The sequence below is a fragment of the Mytilus californianus genome, unplaced genomic scaffold (assembly GCF_021869535.1).
Source record: "Mytilus californianus isolate M0D057914Y unplaced genomic scaffold, xbMytCali1.0.p SCAF_7, whole genome shotgun sequence".
NCBI lineage: Eukaryota > Metazoa > Mollusca > Bivalvia > Mytilida > Mytilidae > Mytilus > Mytilus californianus.
In genome coordinates, this window is record NW_026262723.1 from 105,309,977 (window position 1) to 105,331,810 (window position 21,834).

The 21,834-nt window shown below is 34.0% G+C and overlaps 1 protein-coding gene across 3 annotated transcripts; it reads right to left on the reverse strand.

Annotated features, from left to right (window-relative positions):
• Positions 1–6,626: 6,626 nt before the first annotated feature.
• On the reverse strand, positions 6,627–21,015 carry LOC127709341 (caspase-2-like). 3 transcript variants are annotated; one of them, XM_052214813.1, is made up of 5 exons: positions 20,955–21,015; positions 16,041–16,267; positions 13,267–13,454; positions 12,299–12,413; positions 6,627–7,206 (listed from the first exon to the last, which is right to left on the reverse strand). In XM_052214813.1, the coding sequence occupies exons 2-5, from the start codon at positions 16,246–16,248 to the stop codon at positions 6,905–6,907; spliced, it is 813 nt and encodes a 270-aa protein (XP_052070773.1). In that variant the 5' UTR covers positions 16,249–16,267; positions 20,955–21,015; the 3' UTR covers positions 6,627–6,904. The 3 variants fall into 3 exon arrangements, with proteins under 3 accessions (XP_052070773.1, XP_052070772.1, XP_052070774.1); XM_052214812.1 differs by having other exon boundaries at positions 20,919–21,015; XM_052214814.1 differs by lacking the exons at positions 16,041–16,267; positions 20,955–21,015 and adding an exon at positions 20,919–20,948.
• Between the last annotated feature and the right edge of the window lie 819 nt (positions 21,016–21,834).

Here is a 21,834-nt window from a genome sequence, read left to right on the forward strand (position 1 = left end):
TTATAATTTTATGTTTTTTCTTCATTATTTGTAGACACAGTTATCATGAATCTAATCAAATGACATTATCAATGAAATCAAGTTAAATCATTGGAAGTTATTAATTAAAACCGGTCATTAAATGTATAATGGAGCGTTTTCAGAGCCTTGTACGCAAAGCGTCGACACACGATCTGTATTTTAATCAGATTGCATTAAATATTCTCGCTACTAAATATTTCATCCTAAATAATCTGTTTTTAGAGTGCAAAAAAGCGTTTCGAAAAGAATAATTATAAATATAATGTATGACGTCATGGCATTACCAGAGCAACCGGAAAATAATACCCGAAATGGGTGAAAATTTATTTTTGAAAAAAAGGAAGGGCAACACATTAATTAGACAGTGGAAAGGGAAACTATTTATTTTTGGTATAACGTAAAGCAACGTGTCATATGAAACCGGTAGTGACAATTTATAAACCGAACGTAGCAAATGTTCTCCCTTTATTTCAAGCAAAAAAACATTGAAACTTTATATTTTAGTAATCATTGTGAGATAACAAATTACATAAAACTAGAATGTAAAAGGTAGCTAAATCTGTGTATTTCTTAATCAAACAGGAAGCTATCATTTTTCATCACATTTACCATATGTACCGCCACAAAGGTCGACAACAAGCAACACATATAAACAGATAAAAGATAGAAATGTAAAACATTTCAATAAAGACAAAAAATTAGCACTTAAAGATCAAGAAATTTATTTTACAGCATATGAAATTGGATAAAAAGTAGGTAAGTATAATATTTACAGTTTGAAGGTACTTACATAATCTGTTCCGCAGGCCTAAATTCAATGTTATTTTTCCATAAAAGACCACACAGCCTATTCAGTTCTACATGTGATTTTTTTCTGAAAGTCAGTTCATGTCAGACCTGCTGCAGTACACCGTAAGGAAATGCCTGTACCAAGACAGGGATATTACAGTTGTTTTCCATTCTTGTTGATGTGTTTGAGCTTTTGATTTTTTATTTGTTGAAGAGCGTCTAAAGTACCAAATCATAAAAAAAACAACCTTAAAACAAACAAACAGACAGACAAACAAACAAACAAACAAACAAACAATACAAAACACTCTTCAAAAGGTGAAACCTCGCCAAATCCTGTCCGATGTATATCAATTAAATGATTTGACACAAATTTGACAAAACCAGAGAAAACGTTTTCTTATTGCTGTTTTTGTCTGAAAATTACAATGAGGCAAATTAAGTTTATGGTTCATTTTGGTAAACAATATTGACCTTTTAAAGTTTAGTAACAAATAAAGTTTCATACCTTGAAAACTCGTAGATTTTGACTTACTTATAATTGAAGATATTTTTTGCTTTTCAAATTATATGTATAAGCTAAATGAAACACTGAAAATTGTTTTTCGTCTAAAGCTTATTTTCGATATAGATCGAAGTTTAAATAAAATGAAGTCTCAAATGACCGAAATATCGATTTGTTGCAAATTTGTTTGCTTAATTTTCTATCAGAGTCTACATCTTATGTGTAAATGTTTTATTCAAATTGAAATTTGTGCGGTATATAACTTTTAAACCAGGAATGTAACTTTTTAAAATTATAGATGAAGGCTAAAATATCATAGATACAAATACCATTTCTACTTACCTCACAGTGTTCCTTGTTATAATTAAATTTCAAGTTTCTAGAAAGACGAAATAAAAGATTTGAAATGAGTAAATTATAAGGTTTTAGCACTTACTTCTTAAATGTCATTTGAAATGTAGCGCCTGTAGTTCAAGTTTTCGCCACTTATCGATGTTTGATTTTTCCACCCTTTACACCACCATACCACATGAAAAGTTAAAAACACGTCCATAATCCATAATGCTTTCCTCCACAACAATGTTACCATACGTTACAAATTTATTGTTTTGGGATATAACTTGGCATATTTTGTTTAAAAGAATGAGCCCGAAAATAAAACATGCTTCACAGAAGAACAAGTGATCAGTATGCTGGACTTTCTCATTGACAACATATTTGTTGAATTTGGAGGTAGAATTTTCCAGCAGGTTGTCGGCATTCCTATGGGAATCAACTGTGCACCTTTTCTTATTGTCATATGAGTCGGAGTACTTTCAGATCAAAGAAGCTAGATCATTTAATTTCACTTACAGGTATATTGATGATTTTCTTTTCACTAACAATCCAAACTTTTCTGATTGGGTCACATTAATAAAATTGAGAATGGAAATGGGGAATGTGTCAAAGAGACAACAACCCGACCAAAGAGCAGAAAACAGCCCAAGGCCATCAATGGGTCTTCAAAACAGCGAGAAAATCCCGCACCCGGAAGTGGGCTTCAGCTGGCCCCTAAACAAAAATGTTCACTAGTTCAATCAAAATGGACGTCACACTAAACAACGAAACATATAAATGAACTAAAATTAAAAAAACATACAAGACTAATAAAGGCCAGGGACTCCTGAATTGGGCCAGGCGCAAAAATGCGGCCCGAAAACTCAGTTTAAAAGAAGTCCGAGTCCGATGTCAGAATAGGTACCAAAGAAGAAACTAAGCGAATTGACAATGATACATAAATTAACAAAGGACTACAAGCAGTTACTGACATGCCAGCTCCAGACCTCAATTAAACTGATTAAAAGATTATGTCTTCATCATATGAAAATCAAGCACAATCCCTCCCGTTAGGGGTTAAGTATAATAACATCATAAAATATATGAGAAGAACATAACCCGTATTATGCCAACAACTGGTTTTTAGAATAAATGTGTTTATTTCCGATGCAAAGACCCTTTGAGTGAATCAATTTTAATTCCAAAATATGCCATCTTTAATGACCTGACAACAGTATCGTAACTATATCCCTTCTGAATAAGTCTGTTTAAAGGTTTGGTTAGCTTATGAAGTGAATGACGACATTTTTGTGCTTTGTATAGAATATTACCATAAAAGATTGGATGTGAAATACCTGAACGTATAAGATGTCTGCATGTTGATTTATATTTACGAATGATGTCCTTGTACCGATGATAAAATTTAGTAAATGTTTTGACTAGTTTGTGATATCGAAAATCCTGGTGTCATAATTTTTCAGTAAAACAGAGATTTCTTTCGTTAAAATCAAATACGTTGTTACATACACCAGCGAATCGAAAAAATTGAGATACATAAACACCATAAGATGGCGTTAAGGGAACGTCACCATCTTAGTATTGTCATTTTAGCGATATTTTTAACATTGTCATAAAGCGGGAGGTTTGGCTAGGCATTAAACCAGGTTCAACCCACCATTTTTTCTTAAAATGTCCTGTACCAAGTCAGGAAAATGGCAGTTGTTATCAAATAGTTCGTTTTTATGTATGTTGGCTTTTGTTTTTGTTACACTTCAGTGTTCCTGTTGTTCATTTGTTTCATCTTATAGTTGATGTGTTTCCCTCGGTTATAGTTTGTAACCCGGATTTGTTTTCTCTCAATCGATTTATGACTTTTTAACACCGGTATACTACTGTTTATTTATCGTAAATTTTGGTATTAAGCTTCCCGTTAAAGATATAGATATCAAGATCCAGAAAAGGGCAGTGTTCATTGTTAGTATTAGCTTTATTTAAAGTCAGTTCAGCAGGATAATATATCCTCCCGAACTAGAGATTAAAGAAACCACTGATACAGCTTCCTCTGCCTCATTTCTATGCATTTACCTCGAATTTGACAACAGCGGTCATCTCCGTACCAGAATCTATGACATACTAGGCATTTCAATTTTGAAATTATAAAGTTTCCTTACTTGAGCAGCAATATACCAACTTCACCCACGTATCGAGTATAAATTTCTTAACTCATACGATTTTCAAAAGTTTGCAGCTGCTACTCGGTGTCTGAGCAAAAAATTAACTAGCCAGGGTTTGTCAAAGAAAATCAAATTCTGTGATGTATGTTTACACAGTGTTGGCTGCTGGTCACATTAACATATTATGTCTGTTTAGTTTGCTCACCCAATTTTGTCAATAAAACAATTGTTATACAAGTGGGAGTTTTAGATAGCTATAAAACCAGATTTAACCCACTATTTCCTTTGGAAAATGCCTGTACCAAATCAGGAATATAACAGTTGTTTTCCACTAGTTTTGTTGGTTGATAACGTTTGGTTTTGTCCGTTTTTATGGAATTCCCCTTTTTGAATTTGCCTTGGAGTGTGTTATTTTTGTTATACTTTTGTGCATAATAATTAAGTAATGTCTTGTCAAAATCTTTGAATTAACAATGGACAATTGACAAAAGTTTCAACCTGAGAACATGCAACAAATAATCTCCGAGCAACGCCGATCGTTGATGATAGGCAACCGTAATTTATCGACATTCAAATCTCGTAAAATCAAAAAGGAGCGAGACTGGGTACTTCGATAAGGTACGCGTCTGTTGCTTGCATGTATCACTCACAAAGTATCTAAAGATTTAAGACAGCGAAAATATGTCACTAGTGAGTTGAGACACATAAACATCGCATCTGTCAACCAATTCTTGATGGCGACTGTAAAAATTATATAGTTTTGTTTTCCTCCTAACTCTGTTGGAACAGTTTTTGTGTCGGGAGCACAAACCCTGTTAATAATATAGTTTGAAGATGCACGAGCATAATGTATGCATTGAAATATTTAACAATATACAATGAGGCAGAAGGTATGCTATTGCTGGGAAATCGGAAGTTGACAATTGAAAAGTTAAAACCATCACGGTTTTTTTTTAGATTCTAGTTTTTTAAAAGTATATCTGTTGCTAGACAATACCTTACTATATTTTGCCTTTAAACTGATTTTTAATTCAAGCGTCATAATGAGTCTTTTATAGACGAAATGCACGTCTTGTATACAGAATTATAAGCCTGATTTTTTTTATGGGATTTTTTTCAATATCAAATGAAAGATCAATTTATGGACCAGACCTTCTATTTATTTTTACAATCCTTCATCTCAATGAAGTTCACTGGGATATATGAGATACAATCATTCACTAAAATGTAGGTTATTAAGTGACAGGATATCATCAATATATTTGAAAAAGAATTTAAGAACTTTGCAAGAGGTTGTTGTTTCTTTTTGTCATCTAAATGTTCTGTATGAATTCAGATTTATGCGAGTACATAAATAAGTTGGTTAGTAGGTTTGTCCATTTAATACACTTAGATTATCGACTGTCTTTTGAAATGTCAACCCACCAAACTCGACATATATTTTGTCGACCAGAAATCAGATATTGAACTTAAAGTGGTTAAAGAAAAGTTTAGCTTAAAGTAAAAGAGGGACGAAAGATACCAGAGGGACAGTCAAACTCATAGATCGAAAACAAACTGACAACGTCATGGCCAAAAATAAAAAGTACTTAAAATAAACGCAAAGGAAAAGGTAAATTCTCTGTCCTTTGAAATAGATGAAAAAGTTGAATCTGAAAAATGCACAAATAAGACGCGATAATCTGCAGCTATGTGGAAAGTAGGGGGAAAACATTATAGTACATCTTTATCATAATTCCGATGCGCTTTCTTTGCGCATACACAATAGACTAGTCTTGGTTGATTTTTTTGGGGGTAAAAACGATGGACACAATTGGTAGCAACAGATAATATAAATCGAATGGTTAAAACATGAAGTCTAATTAATTTAAAGAAACATTTGCATTATTTTTTTAAAAACTGATCAAAGCTATCAGGCTAATAATTTGGTATATTAGGCATAACTTTTTTGAATTTTTGATTTTCACACTGATCGTCAACTTCGTAGGCGAAACGTGTATAATTCTTATTTAAAACGTACCAACTTCATCAAGTGTTATTTTCTTAATAAGATTTTTTTAACAAAAGTAAACTTTTTTTCATTTTCTTAGATATCAGAATAGTCATCTGATCTTTTACTTTTAATTGTACATATGGGGCAGTAACTCCTTCTTGACTCATGGCAAACGTTTTTCCGTTCATCCGGGTCTTTGGTAGGATTCTAATTTCTCACTTTTCGGTGTAGTTTGATATACTGTTTGATTTTCTGTTTTGTATATTTCTTTTGATTATGATCCAAAGGGTTGACTGGGGTATAAAAAATATGGCCATCACTAGTCTCTCCCGTTCAATTGGTTTGTGGGGTGTATAATAACGAATCCATGTCCGGTCGAAATAAGGAGGTTAAATCCGATGCATCTTGAAGAAGGCGCGTCACGCTTTCTGTACGTTAAAGAACCCTAGCAACAACTTTCCGAGGTGTCCGTATGTAGTCTGTTTCTGGGTAAAATGTATGACTTGATCCAATATACCCTGTAATTATCATCTGACAGTCGAAATTTCCCGCACTTCATCCCGGTTGAACCCTACAATGCAGAACCTACCTATATTTATTAAAGTTAATTATTCTCGTCCTGAGCATGCATGAAATATTTAACACTGGACGTAAAATAAACAACAATAATATCATAAATCAATCAATCAATCTTTTGAATATCGTGTCGTCTGTTGTTCTCCGACTTATACTTGATATGTCCCCTTACATATTTTTTTTAAATTTTAACTCGAAATTGAAATCTAGCCAAACGATAATAATGTGTTATTCTAATAAGGTAGATATATAGCAAAATACAAAGTGGTTTATTCAGTTACAAATAGTACAAAATGTCCAACATTAAAAAAGATTTTATCCAAACTTTATTAACCTGTTTGAAATGATACATTTAAACATGATAGTGTCTACATGAATCGGTTTGAACAGATCATAATTGGACAGAATTATGTATAAAATAAGAAAATGGAAATGAAAGTTTGATTTCTTCTTATATCAAGTTGAAAATTTGCTGAGAAATAATTCCAACTATACATGAAACGTTTTATCTATAGAATTTTTTCACTAGAATTAAACTTCTGTTTCCTTCTGTCTTTGGCAAAATATAAATTGTCGTAGTAACTGTGATGTGCAGATCGGAAGTTCTAGATTTCTATTCAGCTCAAAGTCTTTATTTTCAAGTTCCCGGCTATTAACCTCATCTACATATTCCTTCATTGCGGCATTAATTTTTAATGTTAATTGATGAATATCAACATCTCGTTGCTTTTCAATCTCGTTACAGAATGTCTGAATAAACTTTGACCCTTTATTAGTGTTCCATTTGTCCTCCTCTTTGACCAACTTTGACCAATCTAATTTTTCAATAGAACCTAAAATAGGCATATAAACATAAGAATTAACAATGTATATGAGATGATCTTTATTCACATAAGATGGATTTGATCGTTTTCATTAAATCTGCTATCAATTATTAATTTTGAATTAATTGCGTTTCTAGAAAAATACAAATAGATTCCGACGTGTATCGAAATAATATTAAATATCATATATAAATTGACACCTCTTGTGTTTCTCATACCCTGTCGACAGTGTAAGTTTACGCAAAAGAAAATTCTGTCATTAACCTTTTATATGTTGATTCTCAAGATTTTAAATCAAGTCAAGATTTTTATCTGCAAGTGTCCAATTCAAAATTAGAAAAAATAACAGCTTTGCAAATCTTGATACTTTAGTTCTTTTATAAAATTGTTATCTATATAAACTTTTTTACACAATATTCTTGAAAATATAGATAAATGAAGGCTTTAATATATTTATATTTTTAGAATATTATCTTAACGTTAATGTAGATTGATTGATTAATTGGTGCTTTACGCTACTTTCAGCACTATTGGCTTTTTCGTGACGGTCAGTTTTTATTGGTGGAGGAAGCCGGAGTGCCCGGAAAGAACCACCGACTTCGGTAGGAAAACCAACAACCCTAGTCAATTATCATTGTAGTCGAACACACCTGCCACGTGCAGGGTTCGAACTCACAACCTCAGTGTTGACAGGCTAGTGGACCAGTAGTTAAACTACTTAGAATACTTGGCCACCGGGCCCCTCGTTAATGTAGATAAAAATAAATAGGGAATGTGTCCATGGGACACAGATGATGTTCACGCTTGCATATCATATAAAAGGGACATAACTGAAGAATGGTAAACTTGACGCTACCCAAATTTGTACTTGATCTGAGTTTTGTGGTAATAAGTATTGTGTATAAGTTTCATAACATTTGGTTGAGGCAAACTTAAGTTAGAGAACGGAAACGAAAAAATTAGCAATTTTTCCATTGGTAAAGGGTCATAACTCTAGAACGGTTAAAGTGACACCACCAAAATTCAAACTTGATCTGTGTTATGTGGTAATAAGCATTGTGTGTCAGTTTCATAACATTTAGTTGAGGCAAACTAAAGTTAGAGAACGGAAACTAAAAATTCAGCAATTTTTCCATTTATAAAGGGGCATAACTCTAGAACGGTTAAAGTGACGCAACCAAAATTCGAACTTGATCTGTGTTTTGTGGTAATCAGCATTGTGTATAAGTTTCATAATATTTGGTAGAGGCAAAATAAAGTTAGAGAACGGAAACCAACTTTGGGACGAACGGACGGACGGACGTACAGACGGACAAGGGTAAAACTTAATGCCCCCTCCGCTACGGCGGGGGCATAAAAATATAAAAGAAACTGACTAAAGTATTAGATTTGCAAAGCAATTATATTTCCTATTTTGTCCACTGGAAATTCCAAAATATAACTATTACACATGTATGAATTTGATCCAAGTAGATTCTACAAAGCTCTTGCAGTGTCCTCCTGACTGACAGATCCGTTTCTATCAATTGTATTCTTTTTAATTATTTTTTGTGATAGCTGATTTACATTGACCATATTTTGTGCATGACAAACCAGTAATAATATAACAAATAAATTAATTGATAATATTAAAAAAAAATATATCATCCTAATTTTATCCAGATTGACTCATTCTCAAAATCTATCTTAAATCCCGATGAACATATTTTGACCAATGTTGTTAACTATTTACATACACTGCTAAAAGAGTCATTAGTGGTCAATGGATCATGCATAAATATGATGAATGTTTATAAAATTTCATGTTGTTTCAATTTTTCGGTTGTTAAATCAAGTTATTTCTATGTTGTGCCTTGGAGATACAAAGACATTGTGTGATGTCATGCTACTAGGTGTTAAAGCAATACGACTTATAATAACAACAAGAGGCGGTCAAAAAGACAGTAAACCGGTTTTTTTTTCTCTCTCATTTATAAATGTCATTGTCTGTAATCAAGGGCCATTACTCCTGACAAGCAAAAGTGAAAACCCTGTCTGACCTGAATTGAATCAACATATAAATTGTTTAAAAGGATTTGATCAAGGGTATTCAGGTTATTGCAGGGAATTTACAAAAAGTGCCAATTTCGTTCCAATCATCCAATCACTTTCGAATGGCAAAATATCAAACTTGACGTAGAAATTGTAAAAATTGAAAAACAACCAACATACTAAAATAAAGTTTAAAAAAGCATTGGTTGAATGGTTCAAAGCTATTGCACAAAAAAGGGAATTTATCAATCAATCAAGGACCATAACTCCGGAACTGCAAATAAGCTTATTTTGTCATCATTAACATCAAAATTTAAAAAAAAAAAGATTTGGTGAACGGTTTTTTAAAAATGTATTGCACGGGAATAGCTGAAAACGCTCACCCGCTCGCCCGGATGCCAGTCGTACAATCCCAAAATCAATTACAAGGTTTTAAAACCCGATTCATCCGAACCATGTAGATCGATTTTTACGTAATCTCTACTTAAGCATAAAGCCTACAGATCAAATACCATCCACTGTCGACCCATTTGATACATGTAGATCGATGTTTACGTTATCTCTACTTCAGCTTACAAACCAAATGCAATCCACTGTCGATACATCCGATCTATTTATATCGATTTTTACGTAATCTCTACTTAAGCCGAAAGCCTTCAAACCAAATGCCATCCACTGTCGACTCGATCCATCTGATCCTTGTAGATCGATGTTTACGTTATCTCTACTTCAGCTTACAAACCAAATGCCATCCACTGTCGATCCATTCGATCCATTTATATCGATTTTACGTAGTCTCTACTTAAGCCAAAAGCCTACAAACCAAATGCCATCCACTGTCGATCCATCTGATCCACGAAGATCGATGTTTACGTTAACTCTACTTCAGCTTTATACAAACCAAATAGCATCCACTGTCGATACATCCGGTCCGTTTTGATCGATGTTTACCTTATCTCTACTTAAGCTTACAAACCAAATGGCATCCGCTGTCGATCAATCCGATCCATTTAGATCGATGTTTACGTAATTTCTACTCAAAGCTTACAAACCAAATGGCATCCACTGTCGATCAATCCGATCCATTCGTAATTTCTACTCAAAGCTTACAAACCAAATGACATCCACTGTCGATCCATCCGATCCATTAGATCGATGTTTTATTTTACATAATCTCTACTCAAGCTTACAAACCAAATGGCATGCACTGTCTATCCATCCGATCCATTTAGATCGATTTTTACGTAATTTCTACTTAAGCATAAAGCATACAAACCAAATGCCATCCACTGTCGATCCATCTGATCCATGTAGATCGATGTTTACGTTATCTCTACTTCAGCTTACAATCCAAATGGCATCCACTGTCGATCCATCTGATCCATTTAGATCGATGCATACGTAATCTTTACTTAAGCTTACAAACCAAATGGTATCCACTAACGATCCATCCGAATCATTTAAATCGATGTTTACGTAATCTCTACTTGTTAAGCTTACAAACCACATGGCATCCACTGTCGACACATCCGATCCATTTAGATCAATGTTTACGTTATCTCTACTTTAACTTACCTGGGATACTACAATGATAAATCAAACTGTCGGCCAGATTTGGCGGTCTTATCTTTACTTTAACTTACCCGGGATACTACAATGATAAATCAAACTGTCGGCCAGATTTGGCAGTCTTATCTTACTTTAACTTACCCGGGATACAACAATGATAAATCAAACTGTCGGACTGAGTTGGCAGTCTTATCTCTACTTTAACATACCCGGGACACTACAAAAATAAATCAAACTGTCGGCCTGAGTTGGCAGCCTTATCTCTACTTAAACTTACCCGGGATACTACAATGATAAATCAAACTGTCGTCCTGAGTTGGCAGTCTTATCTTTACTTTAACTTAACCGGGATACTACAATGATAAATCAAACTGTCGGCCTGAGTTGGCAATCTTAAATTTATTTTAACTTACCCGGTATACAACAATGATAAATCAAACTGTCGGCCTGAGTTGACAGCCTTATCTCTACTTAAACTTACCCGGGATACAACAATGATAAATCAAACTGTCGGCCTGAGTTGGCAGCCTTATCTCTACTTAAACTTACCCGGGATACTACAATGATAAATCAAACTGTCGGCCTGAGTTGGCAGTCTTATCTTTACTTAAACTTACCCGGGATACTACAATGATAAATCAAACTGTCGGCCTGAGTTGGCAGTCTTATCTTTACTTAAACTTACCCGGGACACTACAATGATAAATCAAACTGTCGGCCTGAGTTGGCAGCCTTATCTCTACTTAAACTTACCCGGGATACTACAATGATAAATCAAACTGTCGTCCTGAGTTGGCAGTCTTATCTTTACTTTAACTTAACCGGGATACTACAATGATAAATCAAACTGTCGGCCTGAGTTGGCAATCTTAAATTTATTTTAACTTACCCGGTATACAACAATGATAAATCAAACTGTCGGCCTGAGTTGACAGCCTTATCTCTACTTAAACTTACCCGGGATACAACAATGATAAATCAAACTGTCGGCCTGAGTTGGCAGCCTTATCTCTACTTAAACTTACCCGGGATACTACAATGATAAATCAAACTGTCGGCCTGAGTTGGCAGTCTTATCTTTACTTAAACTTACCCGGGATACTACAATGATAAATCAAACTGTCGGCCTGAGTTGGCAGTCTTATCTTTACTTAAACTTACCCGGGACACTACAATGATAAATCAAACTGTCGGCCTGAGTTGGCAGTCTTATCTCTACTTAAACTTACCCGGGATACTACAATGATAAATCAAACTGTCGGCCTGAGTTGGCAGTCTTATCTCTACTTAAACTTACCCGGGATACTACAATGATAAATCAAACTGTCGGCCTGAGTTGGCAGTCTTATCTCTACTTAAACTTACCCGGGATACTACAATGATAAATCAAACTGTCGGCCTGAGTTGGCAGTCTTATCTCTACTTAAACTTACCCGGGATACTACAATGATAAATCAAAATGTCGGCCTGAGTTGGCAGTCTTATCTCTACTTAAACTTACCCGGGATACAACAATGATAAATCAAACTGTCGGCCTGAGTTGGCAGTCTTGTTTCTTCTTCTTTCTCTATTGAAAATTTCCAGGGACTTTTTGTGGAAATACTTGAATCATCCGTCTACAAAAGAAAGTATTTTTTAGGAACTTGAGTTTTGAGTATTTGGGTTGTAGAAAACTCCATAGAATTTCTGTTTAATGCTGTTTGTGTTAGTAGCAAATACAAGTAAAATTAGGCATTATGTCAAAGCATTTCGATGCATTGTATTTCACTTATTGAATGACTATTTTCAAAACTTCTCTTAAAACGAAATCACGATGGTTATGTACTTTCTTGATTTTGCCCTTTGAAATAATGTTTCATGTGGATTCTGATTACACCAGCATTCTACAGCATTGACATCATTTTGAAATGTGCTGTTAATATTCTTAAGTGTTTACGAACCTGCAATGTTGAATCACGAGCATATTAACCCATGTTTGATTATTTAAATGTTTTATCAGATTTAATATTTACATGTTGTACCTGTTGCTGTTTGGTTTGTCAGATAAACATAATTTTATCCAATTTATCCTTTTTTCTCCGATATAATCAAATTTGACTTTTTCTCTCAGTATTAAAATCCGTACCAACAATTTCTCCATTCAATTTATCTAAATACTTTAACCATTCGTTATTTAGTTTTTTCAGAGAGGTTTGACATCAACGACCTCGTCTCAAACCTCACTGAGCTAATATGTAGTCATTTCTTATTATTCAAGAAGTTGTATAATTATGTATATACACGTCTTTCAAAATTCTTAGATACATGTGTATGGTACTCAATAAAAAATTAAACAGTAACAAAATAATATGCATATCAGATGTATTATTTCCAATAGGTTTGAAGCAAATGACGAAAAATGAACATTTATTTTGAAATGAACAACATCAAAAACATTACTTTCTCTCCCTTTAAAAAGAAATTACTTGCCTGTAGAATAAATATCTTGGGTTTTTCTCTTAATCCTATACAGTTTTCTGTATTAAAGATATGGATTACTTCATCAACAGAAATATCAACACTATTGACGTCCTGAAAACAGCCATTCATATGATGGCAGTAACTGATTATGACGCATAATAAAAAATCTCTATCTACTGTAAATTCTGATTTTTCACCTGAAAAAAAAAACATCAATATTTAACATTGTATCATGTGTATTTTTCCCAGTATATCAAGTTGTCATGGTGTATATAATAAAATGCTCCGCTGGGCGCAGCTTGATACGACCGCAGAGGTCGAACCCTGAACAGTTGGGGCAAGTATGGACACAACATTCAAGCTTGATACAGCACTGAATTTGGATTGTGATTAAATATTTGACACAGCATAGGTTTCTGACACAGAATGAATGTGGTCTAAGAACTTAGAAATTTTTAATTTACCTATTCAAACCATATCATTATTATTTGCTTTTATATATAAATCAGAAATAACCAATTTAAAATGGAAAATTTTAAAGAAAAAAAAGGAAAAAAAAATGCCACCCCCCAATTTTTTGAACCCCCTTATGATTCATCACCCCCAAACTCAATCCCAGCCTTCCATTTGTGGTATGGTACCTTGCAGTACAATTTCAGAGAGATCCATACACTTGAACACAAGTTATTGTCTGGAAACTAGAAAAATGCTTGTTTTTTGGCCCCTTTTTGACCCCTAATTCCTAAACGTTTAGGGCAATTACCCCCAAACTCAAACCCAGCTTTTCCTTTGTGATATGGAACCTTGTAGTACAATTTCATAAAGATCCATACACTTACACACAAGTTATTGTCCTGAAACTAGAAAAATGCTTGTTTTTTGCCCCTTTTTGGCCCCTAATTCCTAAAATTTTAAGGCAATTACCCCCAAAATCAATCCCAGCCTTCCCTTTGTGGTATGGTACCTGACAGTACAATTTCAGAGAGATCCATACACTTGAACACAAGTTATTGCTTGGAAACTCGAAAAATGCTTATTTTTGGCCCCTTTTTGACCCCAAATTCCTAAACGTTTAGGGCAATTACCCCCAAACTCAAACCCAGCTTTCCCTTTGTGATATGGAACCTTGTAGTACAATTTCATAAAGATCCATACTCTTACACACAAGTTATTGTCCTGAAACTAGAAAAATACTTGTTTTTGCCCCTTTTTGGCCCCTAATTCCTAAAATTTTGAGGCAATTACCCCCAAAATCAATCCCAGCCTTCCCTTTGTGGTATGGTACCTTGCAGTACAATTTCAGAGAGATCCATACACTTGAACACAAGTTATTGTCTGGAAACTCGAAAAATGCTTATTTTTGGCCCCTTTTTGGCCCCTTATTCCTAAATGTTTTGGGCAGTTACCCCCAAACTCAATTCCAGCTTTCTCTTTGTGATATGGAACCTTGTAGTATAATTTCAGAAAGATCCATACACTTACACACAAGTTATTGTCAGGAAACTAGAAAAATGCTTGTTTTTTGCCCCTTTTTTGGCCCCTAATTCCTAAAATTTTGAGGCAATTACCCCCAAAATCAATCCCAGCATTCTCTTTGTGATATGGAACACTGTTGTACAATGTCAGAGAGATCCATTCACTAACACACAAGTTATGTCTGGAAGTTACAAAAATACTTATTTTTGGCCCCTAATTCCTTAACTGTTGGTACCATATCCCCCAAAATCAATCCCCACCTTCCTTTTGTGGTATTGAACCTTATGGTAAAATTTCATGGAGATCCGTTCACTTAAACTAAAGTTAGAGTGCGAAAACCAATGTGTCTTCGGACGACGACGACGACGCCGGACGACTACGACGACGACGACGCCAACGTCATACCAATATACGATCGCAAAATTTTTTTGCGGTCGTATAAAAATAAGGAGATGTGATATGATTGCCAATGTGACAACTATCCACCAGAGTTAAAATGAAGTGGGAGAAAGCAATTTTAGGACACCGTACGGCCTTCAACGATAAAAAAAAAACCCATATCGTATAGTCGACTATAAAAAGGCAACGACATAAAAATGTAAAACAATTCAAACGGGAACAGCCTAATTTATAACAAAGCAATGTACTAAAAACAAATATGAAAGATACAAACCGTCGACAACCTGACTAGTTCGGACAGTAGGTGTCAGGCACATAAGGAATGTTGCGGGGTTGAGTATGTTTGTGAGCGCTCAATCCTCCCTTAACCTGCAACAGTGGTGTAACAACACAACATTAGAACAAATTGTAAATATCAGTTGCTATTGGCTCATCTCAAAAGATCGATACGAGGGCACAGAGACAACTAACATAAAACCAATAGACACAAAACATCGAAATATGATTACGCGCAGTTACTGAAAGCTGTTTCGAGGCCAATGACAACTAATAAACAAATCATGTTAATGATTTCATTGAAAACGAATATTCATAATACATGTACATTCAAATATGGATACTTCAAGGACAAACTTTGTGTTACATGTACAGATTCATTACCCACAAGTTCATTTCAACAACAAAAAAACAGGTCATCTACGGAATAACACACCTTTCCTTCTCTGGTTTTGAATCTCATGAGAATCTCATGTAAATCATGGGTCACGCTTTATTGTTTACTATTTCTCCCTTGCTGTGTGTGTGTGTTCATTGCTGTTGTTAAAATTGTTACATCACGGTTTGTCTTGTAATGGAAAGTAAATTCATTTTTATTTTAGTAATTTTGTCTAGAAACAATGTATGCTAACTTATTTTTAACAATTGTGTTAATATTGTATCTCTGTCGCTGTCCTGATTAAAAACTTCAGGTTCGGCAAATCCAAGTTGTTTGAATGTATCCTTTAGACTCTTGGTGTCAGCATCAATACTGGTCTGGTCGGAACAACAGTCTTTAACTTTTATTGGAATAATTATTGGCTTACAGGATGGTATTTTACTCAGAGTATAAGTCTCCATATGGGATCATATGGATCAGCTGTAAAAGTTAAACAAATAAAATAATGTATACAATTACAGACCGAATAATTTAAAACATACTCACGGTAGGTATAGTGTCCGGCTAGGATCGTGGTTTTTCGAGTGATTTGATCAGGCTTTTTCGAGTGTGACCACTTTTTTTCAATATGATCAAAAATGTAAACAAACAGACTTCATTTCTGACAAGACGTGATATAGAAGCTTGAGTTTAATATACAAGGATATACGAGGTGTGTTAGTATTTGAGATAAAAAGATATTATCAATCCGACATTATTTTTCGTTAAAAAAGTTGAATTTAGCCTTACAATGCTTTTATTCCAAAAAACAGAATAAAGCCATTTTTATACACATACCAATGCAAATGTCGATGGAAATGCATACATGGAATCCATATATCCTTAGATATACAGACACTTTACAAAAAATCTTGTTGTTGCATTGAAATCGACATTTTGACACTAAATTAATTTCTATGTGTTCTGGTTTTTTCGAGAGCAGTCCGGGCTTTTTCGAGTGCGTCCGTGTTTTATCGAGTGATTATACAAATTTCCTATAGCTTAGAATGTTATGTGTCAATGTATTTACGTTTAAAAACAATAAAAAGGGCTCAAAGTATGTACTTTTTAAGGCACGAAACCAATGCATTCATCAGTTTGATAAAGGTGTACTAACACTTACACTTTATAAAAAAATATCAGTCATTTGTATATATTGTTGTTTGTCACATCTTATAAATTACATGTACAGTATGTATTCATGATGTCAACAATATAATGTAAGCATAGACAATTTGGATTGAGACGTACGTATAAATAGTGAATTAAGCTGACGAATTATTCATTTCATTGTTAACTATATATGAAATTTAATTCAGATTTTATTGTCAATGGGAATAAATACTGGTCGGATTAAGTGTGTAAATGGTTTTTGTTGTTATTAATGAAGTTTTTTTGTGGGGTCAGGGGGCAGACCTCTTGTAATAGAATATTTTTTATTACATATAAAAACGAAGATTTGGTATGATTGCCAATGAGACAACTCTCCACAAGAGACCAAATGACAGAAAAATTAACAACTCTAGGTCACTGTACGGCCTTCAACAATGATCAAAGCCCATACCGCATAGTCAGCTATAAAAGGCCCCGAAATGACAATGTAAAACAATTCAAACAAGAAACTAACGGCCTAATTTATGAACAAAAAATAAGCGAAAAAATAAATGTGTAACACATCAACAAACGACAACCACTGAATTATAGGCCCCTGACTTGGGACAGAAACATACATACAGAATGTGGCGGGGTTAAACATGTTAGCGGGATCCCAATCCTACCCCTAACCTGGGACAGTGGTGTAACAGTACAACATAAGTACGAACTATAAAAATCAGTTGAAAAAGGCTTAACTCATCAGATTGATACAAATAGAAATACATCTAACAAAAACAATGCATTTTTCTGATTCTTCTCTGCTGTCCTGTAGGTTTCTTACTCTGTTTTTAAATAAACAGCTGCGCCCGTTGCGTTTTCAAAGAATAAAGTTTTTTCTCTTATGGTTGTGGCTTATTATATACATTTTGTATTTCTTGCACGAATAAACATTTCTCATATCACACTGCACGGAGTGTGATACGAAAATTTGCGTAAAATTTGAATAGCTTATCCAGCATGATAAGACGATATTACGCCATTTCTATTGGCTATTCGTTAAGTCATTGATGACCATCAAAGGTTACGACGATGTACATTTCATGTGCAAAATATTGTACCAACGATTTGCGAAATTTTTAGTTTGACACAATGAGAGTGTTGACCATAAGACAAATACGGTTAACAACTTGTGAGAATGGGGTATCGCTTCATATCAACTCTTGTTATTTAATTCAAGTAAGTAAGTAAGTAATTTCCTCTCGTTATTTAATTCGAATAGTAATAATAAACTCGCTTCGTTTATTATTATATTGAAATTAAATAACTCGAGATGATATCAAGCGATATCCATTCTCACTCGTTATGAAGCCTTTAAATAATTTCTCAATGTCAAAAAAAACTAAAAGGGAGGTAACCATAATCTATATAAAGCAGTCACCAAAGTTTCATGAAAACCCCTCAAAGCACTTTAAAAATATTGTCCGAAAACAGTAAAATCACCCCTTTTTAGTTCACCTCGCCCCAAAGGGTCAAGTGAGCTTTTCTCATCACTTGGCGTCCGTCGTTGTCCGTTAACTTTTACATTGTGTCGTCCCGTGATGCTCGGATATATACGTCTAGAGTTTTAATTGCCATTGAACAGATCACAATCTGAGCAGCTTAATAACTGTATTTTAATGTTAAAGACAGAGGATCATGTACAACGCAAACATTTTTTACAAAAATATTTTCCTCTGAAACTTATACACCAAGCTCATGATACATAGAGATAACTGTAAACAGCAAGAATGTTCAGTAAAGTAAGATCTACAAACAAGTCACCATCACCAAAACAGAGAATTTTGTCATGAATTGTATTCTTGTCTTTAATGTAGAAGAGTGTCCTTTGTTTAATTTGCACTGCAGCACATAGACCAAGGTGTGTGACACAGTCTCTTTAGAGCCTCTAGTTTGTTTAATAAAATCCAATAACTCGGAAACGTAAAATCTAAAATTTTTAAAATTCGAAAGAGAGGATACCTCAATAGATATAAACAATTCACCGAAGTTTCATGTAGATTAGTTACAGCGTTTTTGAGTTATTGTCCGACATGCTGACGACGGACGGACAACGGTATACCATAATCGTACCGTATAAAAACTCCGAGGTTCACCACGAAAAATATAACTAGAGGCTCTCAAAAGCCTGTGTTGCTCACCTGTATTACTGATGCTTTGGAAATCGTGTAAAATAAGGTTAAAATCATAATTAATAGTATTAGATATTAGATATTATAATGATATCTAAGGTAATAACAAAAAACTGCAAAAATTTTTGTAAATTACTAACTCAGGGGCAGCAACCCAACAACAGGTTGTCGGATTCGTCTGAAAATTCAGGGCAGATAAATCTAAATCTGATGAACATTTTTGCCACATGTCAGATTTGCTCTAAATTCTTTTTCAGAGATATAAACCAAAAACTGCATTTTACCCCTATGTTCTATTTTTAACCAAGTCGGCCATGATGGTTGGAAGGCGGGGTCATCGGACAAATTTTTTAAACTAGATACCCTAATAATGATTATGGCCAAGTATGGTTAAATTTGTCTCAGTAGTTTCAGAGAAGAAGATTTTTGTAAAAGATTACAAAAAATTGTTAAAAATTGACTATTAAGGGCAATAACTCCTAAAGGGGTCGACTGACAAATTTGGTCATGACAACTTATTTGTAGATTTTACTTTGCTGAACGTTATTGCTGTTTACAGTTTATATCTATCTATAATAATATTCAAGATAATAACCAAAAACTGCAAAATTTCCTTAAAATTACCAATTCAGGGGCAGCAACCCTACAACAGGTTGTCATATTTGTCTGAAAATTTCAGGGTAGATAGATCTTGACCTGATAATCAGTTTTACCCTATGTCAGATTTACTCTAAATGCTTTGTTTTCAGAGATATAAGCCAAAATCTACATTTTACCACTATGCTCTATTTTTAGCCATGGCGGCCATCTTGGTTGGTTGGCGGGGTCATCGGACACATTTTTTAAACTAGATACCCTAATGATGATTGTGGCCAAGTTTGGTTAAATTTGGCCCAGTGGTTTTAGAGGAGAAGATTTTTGTAAAAAGCTAACGACGACGGACGACGACGACGACGACGGACGCCAAGTGATGAGAAAAGCTCACTTGGCCCTTCGGGCCAGGTGAGCTAATAAACTGTGACAACAAAAATACCATAAAATGAAGTTGAAAAGATTATGAGTCCCCTGCACTATGTTCTAAAGACCTTTTTATAAAGGATCCAATAATTTCTAATTTAATACTGGAATGTTGTGGTAGAACGTTTTCCGAACAGAAAATTTGCATTAAATTGAAAACGGTTAATTTTGATCAACGTGGTAATATGTTTTTGTGATTTATTGAGAATATATGATATTTTCATTCATTAAATCACATTTATAAACTAATAAAGTCATTTTTTAAAGTCAAGAATACCTTTTTTCTTATTAAATTTTTCGTTAAAAAACCCGGACCATTTGTTTAAAAACCCGGACGGTTTCACAGTTCCTCTCGAAAAAGCCTGGACAATAACAAACATTGAATTTAATGGTTAAATACAAGGAAGTTGTGCTTCTTTGTTACTCAAAACATGTATAGTATTCAAAATAAGATGGGTAGTCAAGTAAAAAACTATTATAATTACAATTTAGCAGTTAATTGACCAGATCCCAAGTTTTATCACTCGAAAAAGCCCGATCTACACTCGAAAAAAATGGACAGATTCACTCGAAAAACCACGATTCTAGCCGGACACTATACCTACCGTGATACTTTTGAAGTATTAGATCAAATCGAAACTACGATCTCATATAGTGTATAAAACATACGTAACGCTATGTAGTATGTATTCTTTTAAATTTGATACAGTTAATATTTACAAAATATATTCGAAATCGAAATAACGAAAAGTATGGAATCCTGATATGATATGACCATGCAGCTAACCTACCTCATATAGTGTTAGAATATTGTACATAGATCTTACCAAACAAATCGGAAGTATATGTGCTCAGTAATAAATGTGTTGTGTAATGGTGTAATGTATTACCGGTGCTATATTTATTCACTCTGACGGAATTTAAATAACGTGTATTCTATATATAGATGTACGAGTTTCATATCTACAGAGGGGTCAAAATTCTCATGTATTTTTTTTTACTATAAATTGCAAGTATTTTCGTTGAACAATTAATATATAGTAGGGAAAAAAGTGACAAAAGGTATCGCCTTTGTAAATTATACAAGAATATATTCAATTCAATTCAATTCAGATGTTTATTGCCACATAAACTTTAAACAATAAGTTTGTGACAAATTCAAAATAAGTATACAATATAACTGAAAATCACACATATATACACGATCATATAATAACAGTAAAAAGTCCAGTGTCCCCTGTCCTCAGTTCTAATGTACAGGGGCGGATCCAGGATTTTGGAAAGGGGGGGCGTGTATGGAAAATTTTTTGGACCTTTTTTTTGGCTACAAAACATAAAATATGTGTAAAATGCACATTTTTAGTGACGGTTTCTAACGTGGGGTATGTATATTTTATAGTTAAAGTGCCGGTAAGCTTGGGTTGGACATTTTTGATGCCGCATTCTCTCCATTAGTTGTCTATTATAAAATGATTGAATGGATCTAAAGCTATGTACTAGTATACATGGTATATTTGATGTGGGATTTGTCAGTTAAAAATGGACATGGAAAATTCTCGTTTGTTGTATGGTTAGTTAGCATAACCTCACAGATTACTTGTTATAAACATGATATACGGCTATTCAATGAAGTTTATAATACGACCGACACGAAAAAAGACAAACAAGCAATTTTTATCCAAATGTTTGGTTGAAATGTTTCACTCA